The sequence below is a fragment of the Dermacentor silvarum genome, chromosome 8, assembly GCF_013339745.2.
Source record: "Dermacentor silvarum isolate Dsil-2018 chromosome 8, BIME_Dsil_1.4, whole genome shotgun sequence".
Lineage (NCBI taxonomy): Eukaryota > Metazoa > Arthropoda > Arachnida > Ixodida > Ixodidae > Dermacentor > Dermacentor silvarum.
The window spans coordinates 107,262,275-107,289,063 of NC_051161.1; the positions used below are offsets into that span (position 1 = coordinate 107,262,275).

Sequence of the window (26,789 nt, forward strand, 5' to 3'; positions counted from 1 at the left end):
TGTCTGTCTGTCTGTCTGTCTGTCTGTCTGTCTGTCTGTCTGTCTGTCTGTCTGTCTGTCTGTCTGTCTGTCTGTCTGTCTGTCTGTCTGTCTGTCTGTCTGTCTGTCTGTCTGTCTGTCTGTCTGTCTGTCTGTCTGTCTGGTCTGTCTGTCTGTCTGTCTGTCTGTCTGTCTGTCTGTCTGTCTGTCTGTCTGTCTGTCTGTCTGTCTGTCTGTCTGTCTGTCTGTCTGTCTGTCTGTCTGTCTGTCCTGTCCTGTCCTGTCCGTCGTCTCGTCCTGTCCTGTCCGTCGTCTCGTCCTGTCTGTCTGTCTGTCTGTCTGTCTGTCTGTCTGTCTGTCTGTCTGTCTGTCTGTCTGTCTGTCTGTCTGTCTGTCTGTCTGTCTGTCATACCAGCCCCGTAATCTTAATCTCGTCATGCAGTCGTTGTCACACCTTAAGAACCCCGACCCAGCCGCCCAGGATAATGTATAAAAGATTATTTTTGAAACGGAACATCGCCAAAATGAGTATATGATCTGAGCGAAACACCAGGAACAGATTGAGCTTATGCCGGCGCTCGACATTGCTATGAAAATAGGGTGGCTATAAAATGCCACTTTTTCCAAATGTTCCATTTATGCAATGGTCCCCAAGACGCTAATGAAAATTTTTTTCGTAATTAGCTCACTGATACTTACGTTATTTGCGGCAAGGAATGTTTGTCTTGCTCAGGAATTCCTTTGCATAAATGCTACGATGGCTACCTCATAGTCTTGTAAAAAATCTCCCCGAATATGCTCAGCGACACCGAGGACACTGAGCTATACTCCGTGTCGGGTGATGACTCATCGGATGATAGCTTCATCTCTGTCCGCAGAAAGAGGGCCAAAAGGAGGACTGTCAACTCGAATGCATCAACGCAACCGAGCACGGCGACTCTGAAGTCAAGTCCTGAACGCTGGCCTCACGCCATCGTGTTCGTGCACGACGAACCTTCAAGCAACCTCCGATTGCTGAACAGGCAAGAACTATCAGTTTTCTTGGAAGGGGTCGCGCCGAATGAAATTGAGGACATTCGGATAAATACGCGCAAAAATGTCCTCGCAATCAATGTCTACAACGGGAGTGCGCTTAAAACTGCAGCAAATCTCCGAGCTAGGACGCATCAAAGTGCGTTCCTATATCCCGCTGGACGATGCATCTACAGCAGGTGTAATCTATGACATCGATGTCGCGATTCCCAACGCGGACTTGCCTGTCCTCGTCAAACCAGCAAGTGAGGGTGTTGTCATCACGCATGTGAGCCGCCTTGGAACTTCGCGCTGCGTCGAACTGATTTTCAAAGGAGATTGCACACCATCGCACGTCAAAGTCGGATACTTCCGACACCCTGTTCGGCCATTCGTACAAAAGCATCTTCAATGTCATCAGTGCATAAGGCTTGGACATGTCAAGGGGGTATGTTCAAACTCGTTACCGAGTCCCCGGTTTGCTGAGCCTCACGCGGAGGACACTTGCCGAGCTACTGTCCTAAAGTGCAACAACTGTAATGGTTGTCAGGCTGCCTCCTCTAAGGACTGCCCTCGCATCAAGAAAGAGGTCGCAGTTCTCAAACAAATGGTTCGGGACAATTCGTCCCACAGGGAGGCTGCTGAAACGATCCGGCGTCGGCGTCACGGAACCTCCTCAAAAATGGCAGAGAAACGAAAGGAGAGTGGCCCTTCCATTGCAGCATCCACAGTCTCCAGTCAGGCCACAAAGGGGCTGAACAGCACAAGAAAGTCAGCTGAAAGGAACCTTTCTCAAGAAGAGTGGCCTGCGCTTCGGAGCCAGCAAATTCCCAAAGAACCACAGACTGTCAAGCCCGCTCGGGAGCCTACTCCTGCCGCTGATGACATGCCCAAAGCAGATCGTCAAGTAATCTCAGTGCTGCGTCCCCTCATAGATGCCATTCGAGTGATTTTGTCGAACATTGGAACCACGTCTGCTCGATGTGCACTGAAAGTACTGGACGCCTTAAGCACAGTGCTTGAATTTCTCGAATAGAGACATGGCCAACCATCAACCATCCTTTCGAGAAGAAGCCAATGACATCGGCCGCTGCGGAACTTGCAGCTATTCACGATGCAATTCGTCTCGTCAGCCAAGAACAACCTCGAACATGGTCAATAGTGACTCGAAGGCAGCACTGCAGTCTTTGCTATCAGCCCGTGACGTGGACCATATGAACAACTGGTATTCGAGATTAGAGAACTAATCCATACCTTGACTGAGAAAGGACACCACGTGACATTTCAGTGGCTTCCAAGCCACCGCGGCGTCATAGGAAACGAACACGCCGATAACGCTGCTCGGTCGGCAAACCAATACCGTTATCAAGGGTAGATGCCGCTCGAAAACTTCCAATGCTCACCCGGGATATCACGTTTTCCCTGTCGAACGCAGGAAGTTTTCAAAGCAACCGGCTTCACAACTTATACTCCTCTCTACGCCTTTGCATCCCAGCTGGATTCTGCCGTCGCGAAGCTACCCTACGTTTTCGAATATGGCTAGGAGTACAAGTCTGTTGCATTTCGAATCGGATGGGCCTACGACACCTCGTGTGATGACTGTGGTAGCAAGGAGACTCTTCAGCACCTTCTCTCTGACTGTCCTCGCTACAGTTTACAGAGACGATCGCTCGTGCACGCGATAGCGCGTTTTGACTAAAGACCTCTAACAGAGGAACTTATTTTAGAATACCGACATCACAAGCCATCGCAGCGGAGGGCGACGAAGGCACTGTTGCAGTTTTTAAGGGCAACAGACTTGGACAAGCGGCTGTAGCCCGGACAGATGTTTATAGTGCTGCAAGTGCTACTGTGCTGTGCCACCTGTGACCGATTGTGATTGTGTATCTGTGCTCTTTTCTTTCTCTATCTCTACTCTTCTGTCACTTTACCTCCCCCTCTCCTCTCTCCCTGGCATAGGGTAGCAAGCCGGATCTTCCCATCTGCTTAACCTCCCTGCCTTTCCCCTTTCTTTTGTCTCTCTCTCCCAGAATATTTATTATGATCGCATTACGAATAAGGCTGTGTCGGAAGTATGCGCCATGTATTCCTTCACCGGATTAGTACAATTGAAGGAAGAAGAGCCCCAGGTGCGCGTAGTGGAGCGTGCTAGCTTCCCTGCCCGTTGGAAGAAATGTGGTTTGAATCAGCAAGCGAGATAGATGGGGCGGATTTATGTCGGCGCGATGTGTGTGATAGAGTGACGAATAGATTGTCTAGATGGGCAGAAGGGAAAGGATAGGATCTTAGTAGAGCTGGTGAAACAGTTGTGCCAAAGAGCAACGGAAAAATGCCACCGATTTCATATGGGTGGGGTAAAAGCAGGGTGCGCGTTATCTACACAGGCAAATGTGACAAGGATATTTTCCTATCTAATCGGCAGCAATTCACAGCAGTTATTAATTTTTCTTCTACTCTTTCACACGTTACTTCAGGCGTGCCACAAGGCAGCGTTCTTGGACCATTACTATTTGTAGTGTAAATTAATGACTTAGGGAATACCAGTTCCTCACACGTGCGCATTCTTGTGGACGACTGCATTCTTTATCGTTCTATTAAGAATGACGGTGATCATGCAACCCTCCAAAAATATATTGAACTTATTTCTATTTGATGTAACACTTGGTTTATGAAGCTTAACGTTTCTAAATGTAAAATTATCTCTTTTAGCCGCAAGCATACTAAGTCTGTTTTTTAATCGCACAGATAACATCACTATTTTGCATGATACTCAATATAAATATCTTGGCGTTGACGTAACTTTGATTTTTTCGTGGTCAACGCACATTGCATACATGTGCGCCAATCCTTCGAGATCACTAGAGTAGATATGCCGCAGGTTACACAATTCTATTAAAGATATTCATAAACTAGCTTACCTACCATTTGTTCGAGCTCAGCTAGTATACGCCTACACTGCGTCCATCTGGTCTCCCCATCAGAAACATTTTATCGAAAAACTCGAATCTATTCGGAATAAGAACGCGGGTTTTATCTCACGTTGTTATGCCTATAATAAAAGCATAACCCAAATTACACTCGACTTCTCACTACAGCCCTTGCATGATCGTCGTGATTTAGCCCTGCTATCCTTATTTCATAACTACGTCTGTAACACAGAGTCATCAGTTCTGCCTCTAAAATCTCCCCATGACAGGTCACAGGGGTTGTACAATCGGTTCAATTTCATGCGCATCTACGGAAAGACTGATTCATTTACCTACGCCGCTCTTCCAAGTGCCATAAATCTTTGGAACAACCTTCCGAACGCCATAGTTTATGAGAATTACCAATAAAACTTCCTGCTTCTTCTAACAGCGCATTTTTAAACTATACATAACCTAACTTATTCTTTTGTCTTTGCTTTTCTCGTTATTAATGTGCAAAATGCGTTAAATGCCATTTTGTTATAGCCTAGTTATGACTTGCTCACTGTGTAATTTTATTGAATATATTTTACTGTGTGAAATTTTATTGTTCATTGAGCTGTCGCGTTCAAGAGCGATCGGTTTGTTCCTTGTACGTATTGTAACACTGTGTTACTGTACATTAGCGCCTTTCTTACCCTGTATTTTTGTATATGTATTCACATATGTATTCTAATTATTGTATAAGTTATATTTTATTGTACTCTCCCCCTTACACAATGCCTCTATGGGCCGGTATGGCATCTTTAAATAAAAAATAAAATATATATCCGATAAATGATTGGACCCTGTTCTAAACCGGCGGCAACACCATTTGCTTTAAAAGCACCCGTTCAAGTTGTGACCACTTTTGGATGACTTGAAAGACTGATAGTCACTGATTCTCATTATGGGTGATACTGTATTTCTTTTATTCCTCGAGAATTGTTCGAATTAGTAATTGCTGCTATCCGAAGGCACAGATCAACATTCGGTCTCCTGTGCAGACGAGAAATCTGTTCCAAAGTATACCGTCTTGATCGAGTAGCGCCTCGAATATTGACCTCGAGGGCCGCCGCTGGAGAGACCGGCACTGCTAACACTATGGCGTCGGAAATTCATCACGTGACTCGCGTTCGTGCCTTTGCAGCAGCCAACGCAAGTCACTGGCTGCGAAATTGAAGCCTTGATAGTAGGATTGCAGATTACGTGTTTCTTACCGAAGGCAGAAACTGAGTTGCCCATTCTTAGAGCATGTGGTACTGCTTGGTGCCGATGTGCCGAACGTATTCAACCGCACCCGGTGTGAGTTTTCACACATACCCCATTACGAAGTGGCGGCCGGATGCTTGACTGAAAACGAAATGATACGGCAATCCTAAGAGTTGAGCAAACAATGCACGCAGGCCTTGTCGTGTGCTCGCTTGACAAGGCATCAGTCAAAACACCCTTCGCGTGCACACGGCGGAAGCGTGGATTGAGAAATTATAAATATGAGTGGTTGAAGGTACACGTAATAAAATCAACCAATGATAAGTTATTCTACCGCAATAATTATGACGAAAGTGGGAAGCCGCAGTCGCCGCACGAATGCTGAGAACATTACAGTTATTGCGGCAAAAGTGCGTTTTGCTACTTTTATGAAAGATCATGCGAGCTGAATAACCAATATGAAAGCATCAAGTTGCTCACTTGCTAAATACCTTTGCTGCCCTATACACCAGACTGGGATGCATGCACTAGGATGTTTTGTATCCAAGACGCCGTCTATACAACGCTTAAAACATGCAAACACCCAGAATTAGCCGGGCCTGATCTGCTGGAGATGCCGCACAATTGACAGCCGGTATCAAATGATGTAGGTTGTTACAGATGGCGCCATGGTATGCCTTCTAAGCCTATACTTGGGGACTCGTGGTCAAGCAGGCTCATGCAGGCCAAGTTTGCAGGACGCCTAGCAATTACCCAAACTGTCTGCACATCCTATCACTTAGTAGTAGAACAATAAACGTTAGGCTAGTTGCAAGAGATGGCCTAATCATGGGTACCTCAGTTTAACTGACAGCGTGAAAGAAGCCCTCGAATGAACGTAAAATTGCCGCGCGACTGGGCGCTCGAGGCACTTTGCGTGTATTCCTGGGCTTTTTACACGCGCAGGAAAACATTTTTACGTGTATATATTTACTTTTTTCTTATATATACGACTTCTGGCCTTAAACGTTATTTGGAAGTTGTCACCTGTCCCACTCGTGTCCCTTCGCGATATTGTAGAGTCTGCGCTAAAACAGTAAAAAGTATGGATTACCAACAAGCACGAACCAATGCTTTGCTTGGCACTTTTGTGTATCACGTATTGAGCAACAGAAGCTTCATCTGGAATTTTTACGTTGCTTTACAATTTTGTCATTGACAATTTTCATCTAATTTTATTATTTGATATATTGAATATGTAAGACTAATAATGTAATGAGGCGGAATGCAGGAAATGACCTGAGTATCTCCAAGCAAAGGCAAATACCTTTGCCTTCGTAGTGTCCAGCTACGTGGCATTTGCGTATATTTTACATCTTGGTCCATAGTAGTTCCGACACTCTGTATTCTTCTTTTGGGTGTTTTATGCGCCAAAACCAATTCTAATTATGAGGCACGCCGTAGTGGAAGCCTCCAATTAATTTTGACAACCACGGGCGTTTTTATATTTCACCTCCATCGAAATGCGTAGGTAGCTTTCTACTCTTGTGGAGAACCAGGGTAGCTGAGGAATTGTTGATATTTGCTCAGACATTCGTGTATGTCTCCAGCACTCCTTGATTACGCAATGCCTCTATGACTGCTGGTATCTCTACTGAATCAATTGCCTTTTCATAATCTATGAAAGCCCGATAGAGAGGTTGATTTTATTCCGTTGATTTCTCGGTTACCTGATTGATGACATGGATATGATCCATCGTAGAATATCCCTTCCTGAAGCCAGCATGTTCTCTTGGTTGAGTGAACTGAAGTGTTGCCCTGATTGTATTGAAAATTATCTTGGTGAATATTTTATACAATCTGAAAGCAAGCTAATGGGTCTATATTTCTTCAATTCTTTAACGTCTCTCTTCTTATGGATTAGTATAATGCTGGCGTTCTTCCAGCTCTCTGGTACACTTGAAGTCGCGAGGCATTGCGTATAAAGAGCCGCAAGCTTTTCAAGCATGATATCTCCTCCATCTTTGACTAAATTGAGTGTTATTCTATCTTCTCCAACAAATTTTCTCCTGGTCATGTCTTGCAAGGGCCTTCTAACTTCATTGCTAGTTATAGCAGGAGCCTCTGTATCCTGTTCATCACTACTTTGAATGAAAGTAGCTTGGCTGCTCTGGGAACTGTACAGGTGAATATAAAATTCTTCCGCTGCTTTTACTATGTCCTCCAAGTTGCTGATGCTATTACTCTGCTTATCTTTCAGCGCATAGATCTTGCCTTGTCCTATGCCAAGTTTTATTCTCACTCATTTGATGCTGCGTGCATATTTTACTGTTTCATGAATCTTTTCCATGTTATAATTTCGAATATCCCCTACTTTCTTCTTGTTGATCAGTTTTGACAGTTCAGCTGATCTCTTGAGTTTGACACTTTCATGTTTTGTCGTTTCTTTATGAGGTCATTTGTTACTTGGGAGAGCTTACCTACAGGGTTGCGTTGGTGCCGTACCTCTCACTTCAATTGCTGCTTCTGAGATAAGCCTAGTTGCGGTTTCATTCATTACCTACATGTTGTCGTCATCCTATAATTTTAAAGCTGCATATTTGTTTGCAAGCACCAGCCTGAATTGGTCTGCTTTTACCCTTAAAGCGTCTAGGTTGCCCTGTTTCTTCTTGACTAATTTTACTACTTCTCTTATGAAATTGAGAGAAATCATAGACCTCACTAATATATGGTGACTGCCCTTTACCCTACCTAACACTTCTACATCCTGCGGCGCTATAACGTAAAATGATTCCAAACTGTTTTGATTCCAAACTCCTGAAGTCAAATTTACGTAAACACCAACGCAAGCATCAGGTGGTGACCCGCAGGGTTGTCTGGACAACCCAATCAAACACTCTCTTCGTTTATAGGAGGTCACCTTTGTTCGCTTTCAAAACCAATAGCATTGTCTACACCCAGCGGTTTTTCTTATCTAATTGGTTGACAAGAGGCGAGGAGCACACTTTAGTGGAGAGGGTTTCGATGGGGCCGAGCCAGCACAGTGAAGATAGATAACCGCATGAAGAGGGTGGTGCCGGCTTTTCCGATTGGTCCGCTTCGATTTACTTAGCTTGCGGTGGCTGGTCAAAAATGCAACGGAAGGATAAGAATGCCGCTAAAACGGATCCTCAGCTAGGAAGATTTGGCAGAGCGATGTCGCATGCATGTCGAAAGTGTTCCATAACGTTTTACTGCCACGCAAAAAGATTTATCATTCGCAAATAAATACATGCTCACCGGCAGGTGTGAGTAGCGAGGTCCTGAGTTATCGGCGGGCAGCCATCTTCTATTCCTTTCGGAACGGGGCAGTCTGTGGCTATTCAGAAAAAAATTCAGTTGTGTTCGGCATATTAATGAATTTTTTTGCGTACACCTCACTTTGACATTGTGAGTTTTCGCGGTTTTGTGACGTCGGGTGACAGACTGGCGAAGTGGGCGTAGCCAGAAAACGTTGGACAAATAGCAGAGGGCTAATGGTGAAAATACGTCGAATCAGGAATGACTATTTTTCATTTGTGCGGTTTAATCCTGCATAATCAGTGTGTACACGTTATATAAGATGGGGACCTATCGCGGTTTACGTGACGTCGGGTGACTGACAGGCGAAGTTGGGAGTGGCCCGAAAATGCTTTAACCAATCGTGGAGGCTGACTGCAGAAATTGGAATCAAAACAGTCCGGAATCATTTTACGTTATAGCGCCCCTACACTATGGTGAGATCACCAGCAAGTAAAAAATCTATTTCATTCCTTGTTTCTCCCTAACAGCCTTACCCGGTCCACTTCGTGTTGCTGTGCTTCCTGGAGAAGGTAATTATTGTTCGGAGCCTGTTCCTTTCAGGGAATTCCTCTAGTGTTCATAGAATCGATGCCGTAGTTGCCCATTGCTTGTTAATCAGCCCGCTTCTTCCCCACTCTTGCATTGAAGTCGCCCATGACTACAGTATAGTGAGTTTGAACCATTTTCATCGCCAACTGTTCCATTTCTTCGTTAACGTTACTGTAGGTTGGGGCGTCGGCTTGTACTAGCTTCATCCTATACCTCCTATTCAGCTTTAATATGACGACTGCTGCCCTCTCATTAATGCTGTAGAATTACTCAATGTTTCCCACCATGTCCTTATGGACTAGAAATCCTACCCCGAATTATCTCTTATCTGGAAGACCTCTGTAGCAGAGGACGTGGCCGTTAGTCAGCACTGCATAAGCCTCATCAGTTCTAACCTCAGCAAAGCCAATTATATCCCAGGCACGTGTTACGCGTTTGCAAAACGTGAAGGCGAAAGCCTGCCAGCTTTGGAAGAAGACGAAGAGGAACGCGCAAGCAGTGGCACGAGCGCGAGGGGCAGTATGGGAACGCTGGCATGATCAGCAGTATCCGAGGCAGCTTTGGAAGAAGAGGATGACGAACGCGTGAGCAGTGGCACAAAGGCGTTTCTGTGACCACGTGACGTGTGCAATCAAGCACGCACTGGGCACACCTTTAGTAAGCCACAACTGTGAAGCCGGTATATTATGCGAGCTCCCTATCACATGACTTCTACTACATTCGTCGTTTATAGGCAGAAATATGCCTATTGTGTGTGTTCTCTATGAAAAAAAGATAAATCGCAGTACTGTACAGCCTGTCGGGCTTTTTATGAGGCTTCCATAACTTATTGCCGACCGCCTGCGGCAACAGTCAACCAAAACAGCGCTTCATTCCACTGCTCTCTCTGCAAGCTGTGAACATTCTCGATGGCATTGAAGAGGTGATTCGCAGCTGAAAGGGCATTAGAGTTCATGATGATGAGGCACACCAGTATTAAAAACAGCGGAAACATTTTGCTACATCGTTATTTCAACGTGGACACTTTAACACTCGCGCCATACTGGGCTGCAAAAACGGAAACTGCAGCAATCACTAATGGCGAAATCGGATGACGCTTTGTGAAACAATGTGTTCGACACGTTTTCATGCTACATGGCGTACCTTATCGAACATACATGAACAAGGTTGCATGGTAAGAAATACGTTACAATCAAAAACGTATACCAAGTGCTAGGTAGAATAAATCAGCGAGATTATTAAGTCTTTCTCCTCTCTGGCTAAACTCTGCGCCACCAATTAAGTGCCGCCATAACCCAGCTGTTCATCGCTACGTCGCAGGTTACGCGGATAATCCGCGGAAGGCAATGCGTTTTCGGACAAACTAAAGGGGTTGTCCATAAACCTATTCGCGTATGTAAATGCGAATCCATGTTACTGTATGAGAATCTAATTTAGGAGCCGATAATCTCAACATCAAACAGCAAACAAGGTCAAGCACTTTCGAAGAATCTGGAAAAGCACAATCAGGTCATATACCCTCTTCCATGTTAGTACTTAAATCAGTTGTTAATTCGTATAATTGCGTTTCACGGCAGAAATTTCTCCGAAATCTGTGTTGATTAGTAAAGAAACGTTTGTTGGCTTCCAGGTGGCGATAGACGTTTGAAGCAATTACATGTTCTGAGATTTTGCAGCATATGGATGTTAATGATATTGGACGGTAGTTTGCAGGTGCGTATTTACTACCTGACATAAGTATGGGTATAACATTTGCTATCTTCCAGTCTGAGGGCCACAGGCCAGTCTCTAATGATTGCCTGAAGATTGCCTAATGATTGCCCGAAGGGCTCGTGTCCAACTGTCATGGAGACAATGGTGGGGTCTGCAAAGTGCAACCAAACATCTCGATTAGACATTTCATATGAGTTCGAAAACAAGCAAGTGATTGCTGCAAACTTTGCTGAAAGTAAAATGTGTAGTCCTGTATGCAACCTGTCCACAAAAGTCAATGGTAAGCTTTCAGAATATAATATACACTGGCAAGCACTGCTCGCACCTTGAAGTGGTAGTTCTCGGCTGCAGAAGATGTTTTTGTGTGACACACTAGGCCTTTCGTCTTTTGTTAGAGCAATGCACATTATTGCACGCAACAATGCTTAAAGTGCCACGTTCCAGTCCTAAATGTAACACGGAACTGTACAATAGTTGTCGCGGTTTGTACAATATATACCATGCTGTTTTCCCCCCACTGTCATGGAGACAATGCTACAGTCTGCAAAGTGCAACAATACATCTAGATAAGCCATTTTATACCAGTTTAGCACAATCAAGCTATTGCGGCAAACTTTTCTGAAGGTATAATTTGTAGGCCTATATGAAACCTGTCAGCAAAAGTCAGTGTTAAGCTCTCAGAATATTATGTACTGTTCCGTTTTTTCTTGTTCATGCCGTGGAGGCATTTCTGTAGTCTACAAATGATCATGCAATGTTGTGTATTCCAAGTCACAGGCCGCAATTTTCTTTCTCATTTGCATGTATTGCGCACTGACAAATAAACGGCCTTGGGATGGTTTGCCATTCACTGCATCACACCAGGACATGTTTTCTTATTCAGAACCACCTGAGTGAAAAGTGTTGCCATAAGCTATCGTGGGGTAACAGAAATAAATGTTTGTTGTATAAGGTACGGTGTCTCTTCACAACTTCTTTTAAATTTGCAGTGTCCTCACTTGCATCTGGTAATCGATTAGTGCGGTTGTGGATGGCTTATTGCATCTGTTGATGCATCAGCAGCAACAGACGATTTTTATGTCCACTACAGGATGAATTCCTCTCCCAGCTATATCCAATTACCACTTTCTTGCGTACCCCGATTGCAACATGCACCTTCAGATTTCCCAATTTCATTACCGGACATAATTTATGCCATCCCCGACTGCACTTCCTTCCCCTTTCAGTGGTGTACTGATTATCGGCCCTACCCGTTACATTCCTTGCCCAGCTGCATTTTCTTCCTCTTCATGTATGCTGGAATATCGGCAATCCTCGTTCGCTCTCTCATCCACACCGCTCTCTTGCCGTCTCTTAACGATACGTTAACATATTTCGTTCCATCGCTTTTCGCGCGATCCTCAGCTTCTTATACATCTTTTCTGTTTACCTCCCAAGTTTCAGCCCTATGTGTTAGCACCGGTAGAATGCAACATGAATGCCTTGAGAAACATCTACACACTGCACAGCTACCTTAACTGTACACATGAAAATGAACATACACCTATCAAGAAAAGGGGTTAGGCAATGGGACATCTCTCCAGTGCTACTGTCTGCATGCTTAGAGACATTCAACCTATTACACTGGAATGCTTAGGAGTGAGGATCCACGGGATATATCGGTTCATAAGCACTGTATCATGTCTTGTGCATTTTACGACAGATTTATGAGTATATGACAGCTGACAAACTTCTGATACACTGTTTACTATAGCTTTCCTTCTGCAGGCGACCGTTGAATTTTCTGAGAGCACGCAAAAGCGCACACAAATACGTCTTCCGCACATATTTCCTCAATCCAGCAACTCTGTCGCTTGAGTTGTGAAGGGGCCGAGATATAGTTATGAAGGGCCCAATCGTGTGCGTAACAAGACAGCAACACAAGTGGCCAGGCTAGCATGCTGTTGCCATGCTGGCTGACCGATGGCAGAACAATTTTGCTGGAAAGCCACCCACTCACTACCACATCCTTGCAGTGCTGAACTTTCCGTATTCAAACATTTTTTAGGTGCAAAGCTCCTTATGCGCCCGGGTTGTCGCCGTCTCCTGTCGTAATCGTCGTCGTCTCCGTCGTCGTCCTAGGTAAGCAAGCGGCTCGTGCTGGCGCTTGGCACGCGCTCGTGCCACTGCTCCGGCGTTCGTCATTGTCGCCGTCGTCTTCTAGAGTTGGCTGTGTTGCCGCTCATCATTCCAGCGTAGAATTTCACTTCTCTTCGGTCGTCGTAATGGGGAGGCCGTGTTTACGGGGTTATGAGCTATTGCTTAAGGCAGTATAAGCCCCTTAGCGGTGCATCACTGCATGCTTCGCACCTCCCCAGGTTTCAAGTTATTGGAGCTGCATTTCGCTGAATGGGTCATTAGAGCACCTAGTTTTTTTATTGACGTTGACGGCGTGGGCATGTCATCATCGCAATGTTCATCACTTCACCAAACCCGTGCTTTTCGTAAGATTGCGTGCGCAACGTTCTCCATTTTCGCATGACCGTGCCGCGGTACCTGCCATCGTTGCACAAGTAATACACGAGGCACCCTAATTAGCTCACCTCACGATTGCGCAACTGGTCGCACTTTTTCCCGAAAAACGATTGTCGCATTGAGGCTTGTCGAGCATTTGTTCCAAATTGGCCGGGGTATTCCCGCGTAAGGTTGCAAGCCGGCTAAATAACTCATCAGATCAGGGCGCTGCTCTTTGGTCGCTGTCCTACCATGACCGAGCTAGAAGCGCGTCAGTTCTGGCACACCACAAGCACGAGCAAAAACCAATTCGGAGAACTGCTGGCCGAACTCCTACGGAACATGCGAGGTGCCATGGCTAGTAGTATAGCACTGTGTTCCTAGTTGGACAGCACGTATTATGCTTCTTTACGGTATCTTATACTTTGAACTAAGCAATTGCTTATTCTATATGTGATTGAGATCAATAAAAACGTACATGTTTCTATTCGCAGTGATAACTCACACCGAACATTCCCTTTTTTTTTACGCACGCCCTCATTACTTTTGAACCTTCTTAGGGGCGCTCCAGTGCAGTTCGGGGAGGAGGAAACCAGCAGGAAAGGAGGAGTGGCGCTACCTTGGAAACTTGTTTTATCTAGGGACCTTACGCGACCCGGCATGCGAGCGACTCCTTCTGGTCAGAAGAAACGCCGCCCTGGCAGCTACCAGTGTCTCACAACGCTGGTGTGTTGAGGAGCATCGGCAGTGTCATGGCCACTATTGCATCTCTATGGTGCACAAACGAGACCGATGGGAAACCCTGTGCGTTCATCAGCGCCGAGTGAAAATAATAACTTAGCTTGATGTTTGCTATATTCGCTGGTAACCTTCTGGGGCTATGGAGGGAAAGCTAAGGAGGCAAAGCGCGCACAAGTGAGAGCGCTTCTGAAAAGAGTCCCAAGTTTTATTCCACGTCAGTTTAGGCTGGGGAAGAGAAAACATCAACACCTTGTTAGCAACAGTTAGAACACACCACTGAGCGTAAAATTTACATTGTTGCGGGGTTTCCCTTCCGCGTCTGGGCAAACGCGAAACCGTCGCGCGTGGTGGTGGTCAAAACTTTTATTAAGCACAGAGAGAGAGTGAAGGCCCGTGGGCTCCACTAAACAAGGTGTCATCCTTAGTACGGGAAGTGATTGGTTGAAGCCGCCTCTCGAGCCCGTTGGAGCAGAGCTCGTAGTTCCTCTGGTCCGGAGCTGCTGAGCAGGGTCACCTCCCGGTCGTGGAATCTGCGTAGATTCAGCGTGTGTTCCGAGCAACCAAAAGCAGTGTCAAGGGTGGCCGGACTACTTGGCGCGGTAACACATGTGCAGCAGCCACGCGCCCGCAGCTTTCCCTTCATAGCCACAGAAAGTTGTCCGAGAGTATATAGCCGTTCCCTCAGAGCAGTGTATACACACAGAAGCTCGGTAGGAACGCTAGTTTGCTATAATGGCATGCGAAGAATGCTAATTATAGCTGCGGAAGGCAGAGTGCTGCCTTTGTTCCAACACCGAGATTATTGAGCGTAGCCTGGACGGTGTGTCTTCTTCGTTGTTTGTGAAGCCAAACGCACTCCGCATCTTTGTACTCCATCTCACAAGCTGGTTGAAGCCTAGCAGGATTTTCTTTTAATATCCTGTTACCTTGCAACACTGTGGAAGTTACACGAACTCTTAGCCAATAGGAAGGCCGAATACCCCTCGAGATGTGCTCGCCGCCTGCTTGCCATCCTGTTACATGCTCCAAGGTTGGTGGATTGACGGAAAAAAATTGTTTTGACGCCGCAACCATTAGCTGCGTTTACATGCATGCGACAGCAGGGCTTCGCTTTACCTATATGTTTTCTCTGCAGTTACCTTGCAGTCTCATTAGCAAGTAGTACGCGCGAATACCCTTACAAATGTTCACCTGCGCCACAGCGTCTGCTCGCATACCGTCATCACGTACTGATGTTGGAGAACCACAATACCTTCCCCAACGTCTCCGCTCCGTGGAGCTACCGCTCAACGTAGCCACCTTCTGCAACGTCTGCGCTCCGCGGTGTTACCGCTCAATGTAGCCAGATGACGCAAAGGCAGCCCGCTAAAGTCTTTACAGCTCACTGAAATGTGTGGAAATCGTTTGTAAGCGCCCCTATGAACGTTTTCCAAGTTGCTTAGCCATTAACAACAAATAATACAATAAAAAGCATGTTTACTATTTATTTTGTCTTCCGAAAACGCATTCAATGAGTCTGGCAACACTGACAGATACGCAGCGAGCGCGCTGTGGCATCCGCCTCTTTTTCGCTGCATGTAAGCGATGCCAGCGAACCAACAACATCGTGCCACTCCATCTATTCCTGCCGGGCGAATTTCGCCGTGAAAGTTCGCTCCATGTATCCCGGGCTTTAGCGATGACGGTTTTTGCACCTTGTTTCTTTCTGACAGGGCGAAGAGCCAGTAACAAGCGCTAATTCGGATCGAATCGGGTGGTCGGCGCTGTATGGGCGCTACCATGTGGTCACGGTTAAGGTGGGTATTACGGTTACCGGCGATAACTGCCACAGAAATTCTCGGACGTGCATACGCAAAGGTCCTAGCACCTCATGTATCGCTGTACCGTATCATGTAGCGGGCCAAAATAAAACTCTCTAGTGTAGCCAAAAAGCAGCCTGTTACCCCGGAGCTATACACCGCTGCGCAAGGATATTGCCTGTGTACACCTCGTACCTTCCACATTGCTGCAGCCAGCTTTTCAGATGGAGTAGATGGCCTCCAACCCACCACTCGCAAACCGCACGGCCGCTGTCGAGTGGGACAGCAGGTCGATGGCGGTGGCGGTGCCAACGGTGTGGTTCAGCGTCGAGCGCCGGAATAATATATGCAAGCCGTAAAAAGCTGAATGACCTTCAAAAAAAGTCTGCAGGATCCTAAGGCTAAAAAAGAAGACGAAAGAGAAGTTTATTTCTACTCACCGTGGTGCTTTGGTAGCTATTCCTGAGGATTTGAACGTTTACTCCTGAATTCCAATCAAGAACCAATCAGCGGTGTTTAACGCCTTTCGGGAGGCAGTGCTCATAACACAGGATCTATCGCCGCAAAACCTTCAAGAATTTTTTGGACAAGCGCTTGATTCAGCAACGCAAACGTCCTGGGTAGATGAAGGTCGTCTGGCCCCAGATCTGCAACTGCTGCTCCTTTGGGCGGCTCGGCGCCGGGCTGAGCTTGCTGGGACGCGTGATCCCACGTCGATAGAAGCGAAAATTGAAATGCGCCGTATAACGGCACAAGCCCGCCGGCACGAACGAAGACTGGACAGAGGACGATGGCTGGATTGGTGCGCGTCCCTCGGACCCTCTTCACGCACAGCCTCTCTCTGGCGTACTTTTCGTGCAATGGAGAATGGTCAACGTCAGCCCGACCCCACGGCTTCCGTGCTTCTCGCCTCTGCGGATACGCCGTTGAATGCGGCTCGACAAATAGCTCGGACATTGTTCCCACACTACGATGTGCTTCCTGCTCATGTGGATCACTCTGTAATCCTGCCTTCGATGGTCGGCCGACTCCCTAATTCAGAGGCAATCGCTGGATTCCAGGCACCGTTCACTATGCCGTATTTAATAGCATGCTATCGAGGCGTCGAGACAACGCACAGCACTGGGACCTGACGGATTACCTTACGAATTGTTTAAAAACATTACATAGACAAAATTGGTCTCGCTCCTGGATAATATCAATCACGTGTGGACTCAAGGCGATATACTTGCATCTTGGACACATGCTGAAGTTATACCCATACCCAAACCAGGAAAAGACCCTTCTAATCTCCGCAACGTTCGCCCTATTGCCTTAACGGCCACTGTCTGCAAGTTAACTGAGAAAATGCTTGCTACGCGAATAACCTGGTGGCTTCAACAATTAAAGTGGTATCATCCTGCACAAATTGGATTCCGTCCGCACCTGGGCACAGAAGATGGCCTTGGAGCGCTTACTGGCATGGTGTTGGCCGGAAATCGGACTCGCCGGGTGCGAACAATATTAGCCATGGATGTGCACAAGGCGTACGATGAAGTTAGCCAAGCTGCTATACTTGACATTATGCATTGCGTGGGACTACCCGAGCGCGTCTGTAATTTTGTAAAGTACTTCCTCACTCAACGGACGTTTGCCATCCGTGTGGCGGGACACGCAACCGGCAGATTCAACGCAAAGCGGGGTGTGCCACAGGGGTCTGTGCTTGCACCGTTGCTCTTTAACCTGGCAATGTTACCCCTCGGGTGGGCTCTGGCAGCTATCTCAGACATATACTACATTATATACGCCGATGATATTACCGTTTGTAGTGTTCACAACGACCTGAAACGACAGGAATCCGCCTTGCAGCAAGCACTCAACACAGCCGACACTTTCAACAAAGAAGGTGGCCATACGAGACGCAACAAACTTGGTAATGGCTGCTTCCACGTCGCCAGCACCGATTAAAATAATACGCACTGACGCCACATCGGCCATAAAGGAGATTCCGAAGGTTTACAATGCCCACCCTGTCGCAAACGAAACACACCGAATGACTGCACAGATGCCCGGTCAGATTCGGATACAGTGGATCCCACGGGACACTATTTCTGCTCACATACAAGCTGACACCGCCACCCACAGTGAGCTGCCACTAGCAGTGGAAGCACGTTTCCCAAGTGACCCCCAGGGCGATTTCCTCCACCGCAAGGAGATTCTCCGCCGCACCACACGAGATTTAATCCCACCGTGTGGTTCAAACCTCCCAGGCGGCCTTACACGCCAGGAGGAGGTGGTGTTGCGGAGACTCCGTGTGGGGGTGGCACTTACCCCATCGGTCACCTATGCCTGGCCACAACACCTCCGTGGATCATTTGTGGATACCTGCCCATATTGCCCAGCTCGAGCGTCCTCGGCAACAATCAAACACCTGTTGTGGACATGCCCTGGTCTAAACCAGGTCCGACGGCTACCTGAAAACACTGGGCCTTCATCCTACGCGACCACCGGATTATGAATCATGGCTCTATGGAAGCAACCATCGAGCACTATTGCTGTTCATCGCCGAAACCGGCCTACATTGTTATATTTAATGGTTTATGCCGTTGGGCGAACTTTCGAAATAAATAAAAAAAACTGTTTCCCACGTACTATGCTCCCGCACGGATCACATGAAGATGTTAACCACTTTTTGTTTATATCTACTCATAAATTGCACATTATTTTAAGCGAATGACTTTACACAGGGGGATATTTGCCGTGAGTTATGCAGACTGGTGCCAATGATTAGGCCATCTCATGCAACTAGCCTAACGCTGGTTGGTGTTATTCTACTTAGTCATAGAATGTGCAAGCTGTTTCAGTAACTGCTAGGCTTTCTGCAAGTCTGTATGAACAACCCTTTGAAGCCAAAACTATTGGCTTAGAAGACATACCGTGGAGCCATCTGCTGGAATCTCTCCGTGACTTAGAAAGCGACATCATTTGATACTGGCTGTGAATTTTCTGACATCTCCAGCGGTTCAGCCACAGTTATTACAGAGTGTTTGCATGTTTTAAGCGCTGTATACAGGTTGTCCTTCGTAACTTTTGTCAAACTTTAAAAATCTGCAAATGCCACGTAGCTGGACAGAACCAAGGTAGCGTTGTTTGGCGTCGCTTGAAGATGCTCAGAGTATTTTTTTTTCATTCCGCGGAAATATATAATTACCATGAATTATTTAGTGAGCTCCTCAAATAATATAGTTAGATGAAAAATATTAGGGAGAAAATCGTTGAGCAACATAAGATGCTCCCGATCCGGCTTTTTGTTCGTCAATACATGCTACATAAAAGTGTTTTTCCGAGCATGAAAGAAGCCCACGAATTCACGCAAAGTTGCGTGCCGGGGTTTTTCGTGTTACTCTACAATCTTCCCATTTACGCTTTTCATCTATAATATTTGAGAAGCTACTAATAATTGAGACTAATTATGTTATTAGGGGAGTGCAAAAAATAATCGATCTCCAAGCAACGGCAAACAACATTACCTTTGACCAAGTTACGTGAAACACCCTGTATGTTCACTGAAGGATGGGAAAGAAGCGTAAATGAACTGAGATTGCTAACTTTAACGGTTTATGTTGTTGTATGTAGTATATGTATCGGATAAAGTTATTTCAGTGTAGATAAAGTACCATATCAGGGCATTATTATTTGATCTGTAGTGAAGGAATACGTTACCGATAACTAAAAACTAGCATTACCGTGTGTAAGCTCCCCTTTTATTTACGAGCTATCATATGACAAAGATTATGTGTTAGTTTTCGAAGCAATGCGATTGCTTTATATATCTAGCAATAATATTTATGAGGAACTATCATTTACACTTTTTGTCCTGTCTGCCCTAGAGATTGCGAAAAAAAGGCAATATCAAATGGACATTTTTTTCCGTGTCTGTATTTTCTCAACTAGTTCTCGTGAGTTCCAATTTAGGCATGCGATGCTGTGAACTTCTGTGCAGTAAATCATATTATTATACGTATATGTACGCTGTTTAGTCTTAGTCAACGCTTATCGCATAACGATCGCATTTTGTAGACTGTTGTAGTCTGTGTCGTATCAGTGCTGGCACGGTTATTTATGAAAAAAACTAAGCTCCGCTTTAGCCGCCGTGATAGCGTGTGTCCCAGGTAATGTTAGCCGAGCTGTTAACACAAAAAAGAACAACAAATAAAAACACGATGGCAGATACAATTTTAAAACCTGCAGTGTTCGTTTGTAACACGTCTGACCACTGAACATCGCAGGTATTACAACCGTATCTTGTACGATCTTTTTAATGCGAATAGCATTCTTCACCTACTTCAGCAGTCTTGAATCTATCTATCTATCTATCTATCTATCTATCTATCTATCTATCTATCTATCTATCTATCTATCTATCTATCTATCTATCTATCTATCTATCTATCTATCTATCTATCTATCTATCCTGTTACGCTTACACAGATAAACAAGTTGCCCACCTGCTCGGGCCGCTACGTGCCCCTGGTCGTAATGCGATTGGGGTCTTTCCATTGTCGTCTTTTCGGCCTCGTAATCTAAATGACGTTATGTATGTATTTATTTATTTATTTCGTGATACTGTCAATGCCATCAGGGATTTTCCAGGAGTGGATTAGAAGGGTCTGTAGACATTGTGGTAAGGCATTCACATAAGTATACAATAGGGTAACTAGAAAATGGTAAAGATAATGAACCTATGTTAACAGCATGGAGTAGGGCAAAACAAAAAAGCGCATTTTCCACTTATTTCAGGTACGTACTATGTGCTGCAAGTAGGTAGGTAGGTAGGTATAGGTAGTAAACTTTATTGAGGTCCTGAAAATGTCACTCCCCCCTTTTTTATGGAGGGAGGACTGAGAAAAAGAGATAGACAAGCACATGAGATATAAAATTGATAGCATCGTCTACAGTATCACATCCCAGATTTCTAATTTACCTGGCAAGTAAAACAATGATAAACACAATAATGATAGCATCACTTACTCGTTTCTGACAACACCGTTTGCCCAGCAGGTTCAACAAATTTGTCAACAGTATAGGCTGTGCGACCACCGTCGTCGGGACACATTTAGAACCTAGAGCCAGTATAGGTTGTCGCAGGTTGCCCAAGTTGTCTAATAGCTTGGTTCGTGATGCCGTCATGGTCGTTACATCGCCATCATTCCAACTTTATCATTCAACACTTGTCGTGCCGTTGTTGTCGCTTCATCGTCGCCTACAATCATCATGCCTTAGTTGTAAAACCGCCATAGTGGTGCCATGGTGGTCGTTAGATCGTCGTAATTATAGCTTCGTGATTTGACTCTCTTCATGCTGTTGTCTTCACCTCTTCGGCTCCGACGCAGTGGTCCAAATAGCGTGCGTCACTAGGTATGCGTCGCGATGCTGTCGTGGTCATTGAGAAAATGCCATTAGTATTGAACGAATGTAGCGCCACAACGTCTTTTCACCGTGGAAACGATTCATATTTGAGGCATGTACTGCAATGGTATTCCTCTTTCTCGCTTCTATGTGGAACCGCTGTGCCCCGTAGCGCTGCCACTGCAAAGCCCGCGCGTTTCCTCCGAAATTCATACCGCACCGGTGGGTGACAATGCCGCCGGAGCGTGACCAAAACGTGTGCTGCAGCCGGATTCATTCTCGCGCATACGTCTGCACACGTTGTGCCGTCAACAGCGGTCGCTGCCCAGCACCACGTGCGTGACCTTTGAAATGCATGAAGCGCATTTGAGAATTGTTTCCCTCGCTGGCGGCACACCCAGTGGCACGAACCCTGTGACTCAGTCGTCGTGAAAGAGGTTTTGAAGGTCGGCACATACGCAGCGTGTTCATGGCGCAGCTCGCTAAAGCATCGGCCTGCTGTGATTGGGGTACCTCTGTGTGACGCGGGCTCGATTCTACCAAGCACGGGGATAAATAGAGGCTTTCTTTTTCATTGAAGAGCAAAATGGTTAGGTATACGGATGGTGTCCGAGATGAACTGCGTCAAGAAGCCGAAGGAAAGGTAATCACATTAAAACTTGCTCAAATCTTGTAGGCCGCGCTGCGTCATTTTGATTGTGACATCAATTATAGCAGAAGTTTTTATACTCAGAGTTGATTAATCCCCCGGCGGGGCCTTCAAAGCGACTCCTGGAGCCTGAAAACTATGAAGCCTTTAACATAAGAACTTCCTCACCTCTCGTGCACAGAAATGTTTATTTACAAGAACATGGAATTTACGAACGGGTATAAGGGTACCTATTATTAAAATTTTTTCTCAAAAGCCAGGCCATCGACATGTCGCGGATGTAGGTACTTGCCCTTATCGGTAGTTTCTCATGTTGCTCTACAATTTTCTCATTGACACTTTTCATCTAATTATAATAATGAAAAAGTTGCATAATTGGTTAAAGGGGCCCTGAACCACTTTTTGTTGAAGTGGAGAAAAACATTTGAGGTGAAAATAGGCTATTACTGAAATACTTTGCTACATAAAGTACTTCAATGCGTTCAGCAGAAGCGGAGTTACTGGCAATCAGCCACAGCTTCCGCTGTGCTGCCCCTCCCTTTTTCAATGCCTTGCACTGCGAAGGCTACGGCGGAGTGGGGCGGGGCCACAACGCTCCGCCTTCAAAACGTCACCGTGGCGCGCAGTATAAATTTCCGATTTTGGTGTCTACGCCGCGCTAAACGTAAGCCCAACTCGGCTGTCCTCAGAGAGCCGCAGTGCGCTTAGCTCTTGGACTCGTGGCGGCATCCCGCGGTGGCCGCGATGTAACCAACCGCAGCGACGAATAAAACACACAATACACGCAATACGCAAACACGCAATAAAACACACAGAAGAGAGTGAGGATCATGGCTCTGTTGAAACGAGGGCGTTTGAGAAAAAGGTGACTTCGCACTCCGCTTGCGAGCTCCACGCACCGCGCACAACAGCAAAACTTGGCTGAGATGTTCACCGCAGCGTATGCTATGTTATTTCACCGAGCCCGAGGGGTGGTTCAGGGCCCCTTTAAGACTAATTACTTAATTAGGAAGAATGCTAGAAAAGATCTAGGTATCTCCAAGCGACGGCAAACAACATTATCTTGGTTCTGTCTAGTTGCGCAGCATTTGCATGTTTTTAATGTTTGGCCCAAGTTAACTGAAACAACCTGTATAAAATGAGGGACCTCAAAATAGTAGAATAATGTGTGACGCAGTAAATGAGTTCCGAGCCGGAGCGATTGCTGAACTCTGCTGTGTGGTTTACTACATTTCAAAAGTATTGAAAGTTGGGCGAGTTGGTATCTATTCATCTTGTAACTGCAGCGCACACACGAGAAACGAGGACAAAAAGGTGAAAGCGCCTGTCTGTCACTTTCACCTTTTTGTCCTCGTTTCTCGTGTGCGCGCTGCAGTTACAAGATGAATTTACTACATTTATTAGCTTTTGCCGAACGTAGGAGCGCAGCTGCAAACGCTCTTATCGTGTTTTTTGTTTTTTAACTATCGATTCCTGTTCTTTTCAAGCGTTTGGCGCTACCACGCGGTAGAGTTTATGACTGATACAAGCCGCTTTTGTACCTGCTATGTATATAGCACCCTGCTTCTCCAGCTTTTAGGTCAGACGTTCAACAAGCATCATGGACTGCGCACCGACACTATACACCGAAGAATACTGGAAATACATGTGGAAGAATGGGCTGTCGATGTGGCAGAAAGAAGGAGTGAACAAGTGAGTGAATACGTCAAACTCGTTAAGCCGCGAAGTTGAAAACATAAAGTAGTTACGCATAGTTTGAAGCATTGTATACATTGATCCGTAACATTTGCCACGACAGCTTTTAGCCCAAAGTAAGTGCAAGATTGTAACTAGCATGTTTATTTTTTTGTGTTGCCTGAGGCGACACACGTAAGAATATGATCTTTCAGATTCTAGTTGTTCTGCTTCGCAATACACTATCTTTATTTGTTTTCGAACTTAGGCGTCGGAAACCGCAGCGGGTAGAGAGGAGACCTTTTACGCGTGTACATGTATACAAGCCTTTTGTCGCTGAGGAACAGTTGAAGCAGTTGAGACATAAAATTCGGGAATTGGTCCTGCGCAGGTACATCTGCGTACTTGTTGTTCTCCGCAATAAACGCTTCGCACCACAGATTAATATTGAAGTTTACTTGAGCTAGAATTTGGAAGGTCACCGCAGCGTTACATGTATTCGTAAATAGTGTGGGCCATTTAAATGGACTATTTTAAACATGCATTAAAGTATAGGAGCGTATAGCGAAAAATGCACACAGCACACAACACGGAGTTGTATAGAAATGTCATCAAAGCTTTCTTCGTTTTAGTATGAGAGACACCAGCTAGGAGCTAAGGGTGAGGAATAGCGAAACAATGTGCTCGGTTTATGACCCATGTTTGATTACCAGAATTATGGCGCAACAAAAGACGTGGGTCGGGTGAAGCAACACAGACAGGCGCACTCTGTGTTGATTCGGTGGTTTCTAGTCTTTCCCTGCGCCCCGATTGTGATAAGTAATCATGCGCCAACTAGCCTACAGCAATGTGTTTTATTGAACCGATGTTTGATTCATGTAGCGCAGACTGTTATACAAAGGAGCTTTAATACACCAGCCAATTTTTGCTCTTGGGACAAAAAAGAAGTACCCGTCCTTGTATATATATATATATATATATATATATATATATATATATATATATACAGGGACGCAAATACCGTGATAAAGGAACACTGTTATTGTACGCCAACAAATCGGCCATCAGCCATCCGCGATAGGTCGAAACGGCTCCAGCTCCGCCCATATGGGCAGAGCTGCGGCCGTTTTGACCCATCACGGACGGCTAATGGCCGATTTGGAATAAAAACAGCTTGGAATAGTTTTACGTTATACCGGCCCTAAGTTTCAAATACCCAGTGGCTCAAGTTTAAGCGAGAGTGGTTCCTTGAAGAGCGGCATATAAGCACTGACGCATACCAAGTACCACAGGTTGGCGTGAACAGGATTAACTGATGTCATTGAAGTGTGCCACATACGCAGTGGCACATGATTACTTACACAAGTTGACCTCAAAGAGATTAATTGAAGAGGCGCACATGGAAGGCGGCGATGAGGCAAGACCTCGAAGTCCCCTCATGGGAGACCTGAGCTCGGGTCATTAAACTTTGCCGGATTTTCGATAAAGCTGTTTCCATCTATCCACATACCTTGTAGCACATGCTCAGTGGCCCAAGTTTCCGTCAGGTTCATTGACGAATAGCCCAGACTAAGTGGCACATACCCATGTCTCCTAGTTGGCATCAAAGATAGTAATTGAACAGCGGCACACAGTTGGCGGGAAAACGCATAGCGAGAGATAGATAGATTGATCCTCAGACAACCCCCGGAAAGTGTGTGATGCACCCTAAGTATGCTAATCGCAATAACAATGTTGGTATCGAAGGTTAGAAAGCTGCATGTGAATAAGCGTGTTACAAATATGCCTTATACCTACAAAAATCTGTGCAACTGGGAAAGCGTTATCAATCAATCAACATTATATTTACCACTTCAGAGAGTTGAGGACATGGGAATAAAAAGCTCTATTGAGCTTGACTAGGCTTCCCAGCCTTTTGAAGTTCAGCAGCATGCAGTGGCGGTATACATAAGCTGCGCACATAAAAATAAACATAAGCAAAGAAACATACGTTATGCTTGTATACAATCATCAAAAAGCGAAAAAAAAAACACTACATCAAGGACAATATTCAAGCTTGAGATTCCAGATTTGAGCTTCACACGAAAAAAAAAAGCATGAAGCTCAGACCTTCAACATGAGATATCGAAACCGTTTTGTGTTAAAACATTTATTACAGAGAGTAAAGTTATCTTTAAAACTTGGGCTCCGTAATTTGTGCGTGGTGTTCTTGATTCCATTATTTTTATAAGTCGTAAAGGATACACAGAAACGTATTCGGTTAACTCTGATATTTTTTTAAACATGGAGATATTGTTGTTTATTTCGTATTTGTATCAAAGAACTAGGCGTAGGTTATAGATAATAAAAACCGTTGGCATATGAGCGGTTTACGTGTATCCATCTGAAATAGATATACTGCAGGAAAATATTTCTCTTTGCTTCCATAAGTATGGTGCCGTGCGTCTGGAGATGATGAGGTTGCATTCGGTTATCTGGCTCGATACACAACAATTCAAAAAAAATAGCGCCGGCACCTATGGTAGCCTAGAGAAAAAAATATTGGAGAGGCTTACTGAGAACATACGGCGAGCTTTTTTCGGTTCGTATGCCACTCCCTAATGCAAATTGCATTCTAAGCCTTCTAATCATCAGCTTCAACGATATGATAAAGGCAGCTTAAACATGATGTGTGTCTCGTTCAGGTCCTGTCTTGTAGTTGATTGCTTGCTTGGTCAAAAATTTTTTTAATAAAATTAACATATCACCAAAAAAAAAGACAGGGTCAAGACTGACCACCACGCATGAAACTATAACCCAACTAGCCCAGCTACAAAAATTGTCAAGCAAAAGTTACTATAAAGTAATGAATTTTGGGGGCTCTTTTATGGTATATACGTACGCAAAAACTTTATAATGTGCCGAATTGGCGTAAAAACTATTTTCGCAAGCTTGGGACTCAACCTGGAATCTAATCTCTAGCCTGCGTTAGTATCCGCAATGATAGTCGTGTTGTACATTTTTCTATTGTTATGCAGGCGAGATGTAAGCGAAGGATATGTTTACAGAATATTTATGACGAAAGTTATGGCAAGAGAAGGTGTCTGATCCGGCCCACGTGCAATCCTCCTCATCGTCGCCTTCGTTACTCTTCCAAGTCTCGTGTTTATTCATGTATGGATCGCTCCGTAACATCACCCTCCCGTGGTGGAAGCACAGTGCTGGTGACTGCTACGAAGGTAAGGAGTTAGAAGGGAAACATGGCTTCAGCCGGAAAATATGAACAACATAGGTTGGTAGCGAGGAGGTCGATGAAGCAGGGCCCAGGGGTAAAATCTCGTAACTGACGTCGTCGAG

General features: G+C 45.4%; 1 protein-coding gene across 1 annotated transcript in view; it reads left to right on the forward strand.

Moving 5' to 3' along the window:
- The first annotated feature begins 23,279 nt into the window (after window positions 1-23,279).
- The window catches only part of LOC119461610 (thiopurine S-methyltransferase-like), a 135,442-nt gene continuing 131,932 nt past the window's right edge, over window positions 23,280-26,789 (forward strand). The window contains exon 1 of the mRNA XM_049655179.1: window positions 23,280-23,471. Coding sequence (XP_049511136.1) covers window positions 23,380-23,471 — 92 coding nt within the window. The 5' untranslated portion in view covers window positions 23,280-23,379. The remainder of the gene's footprint in view (window positions 23,472-26,789) is intronic.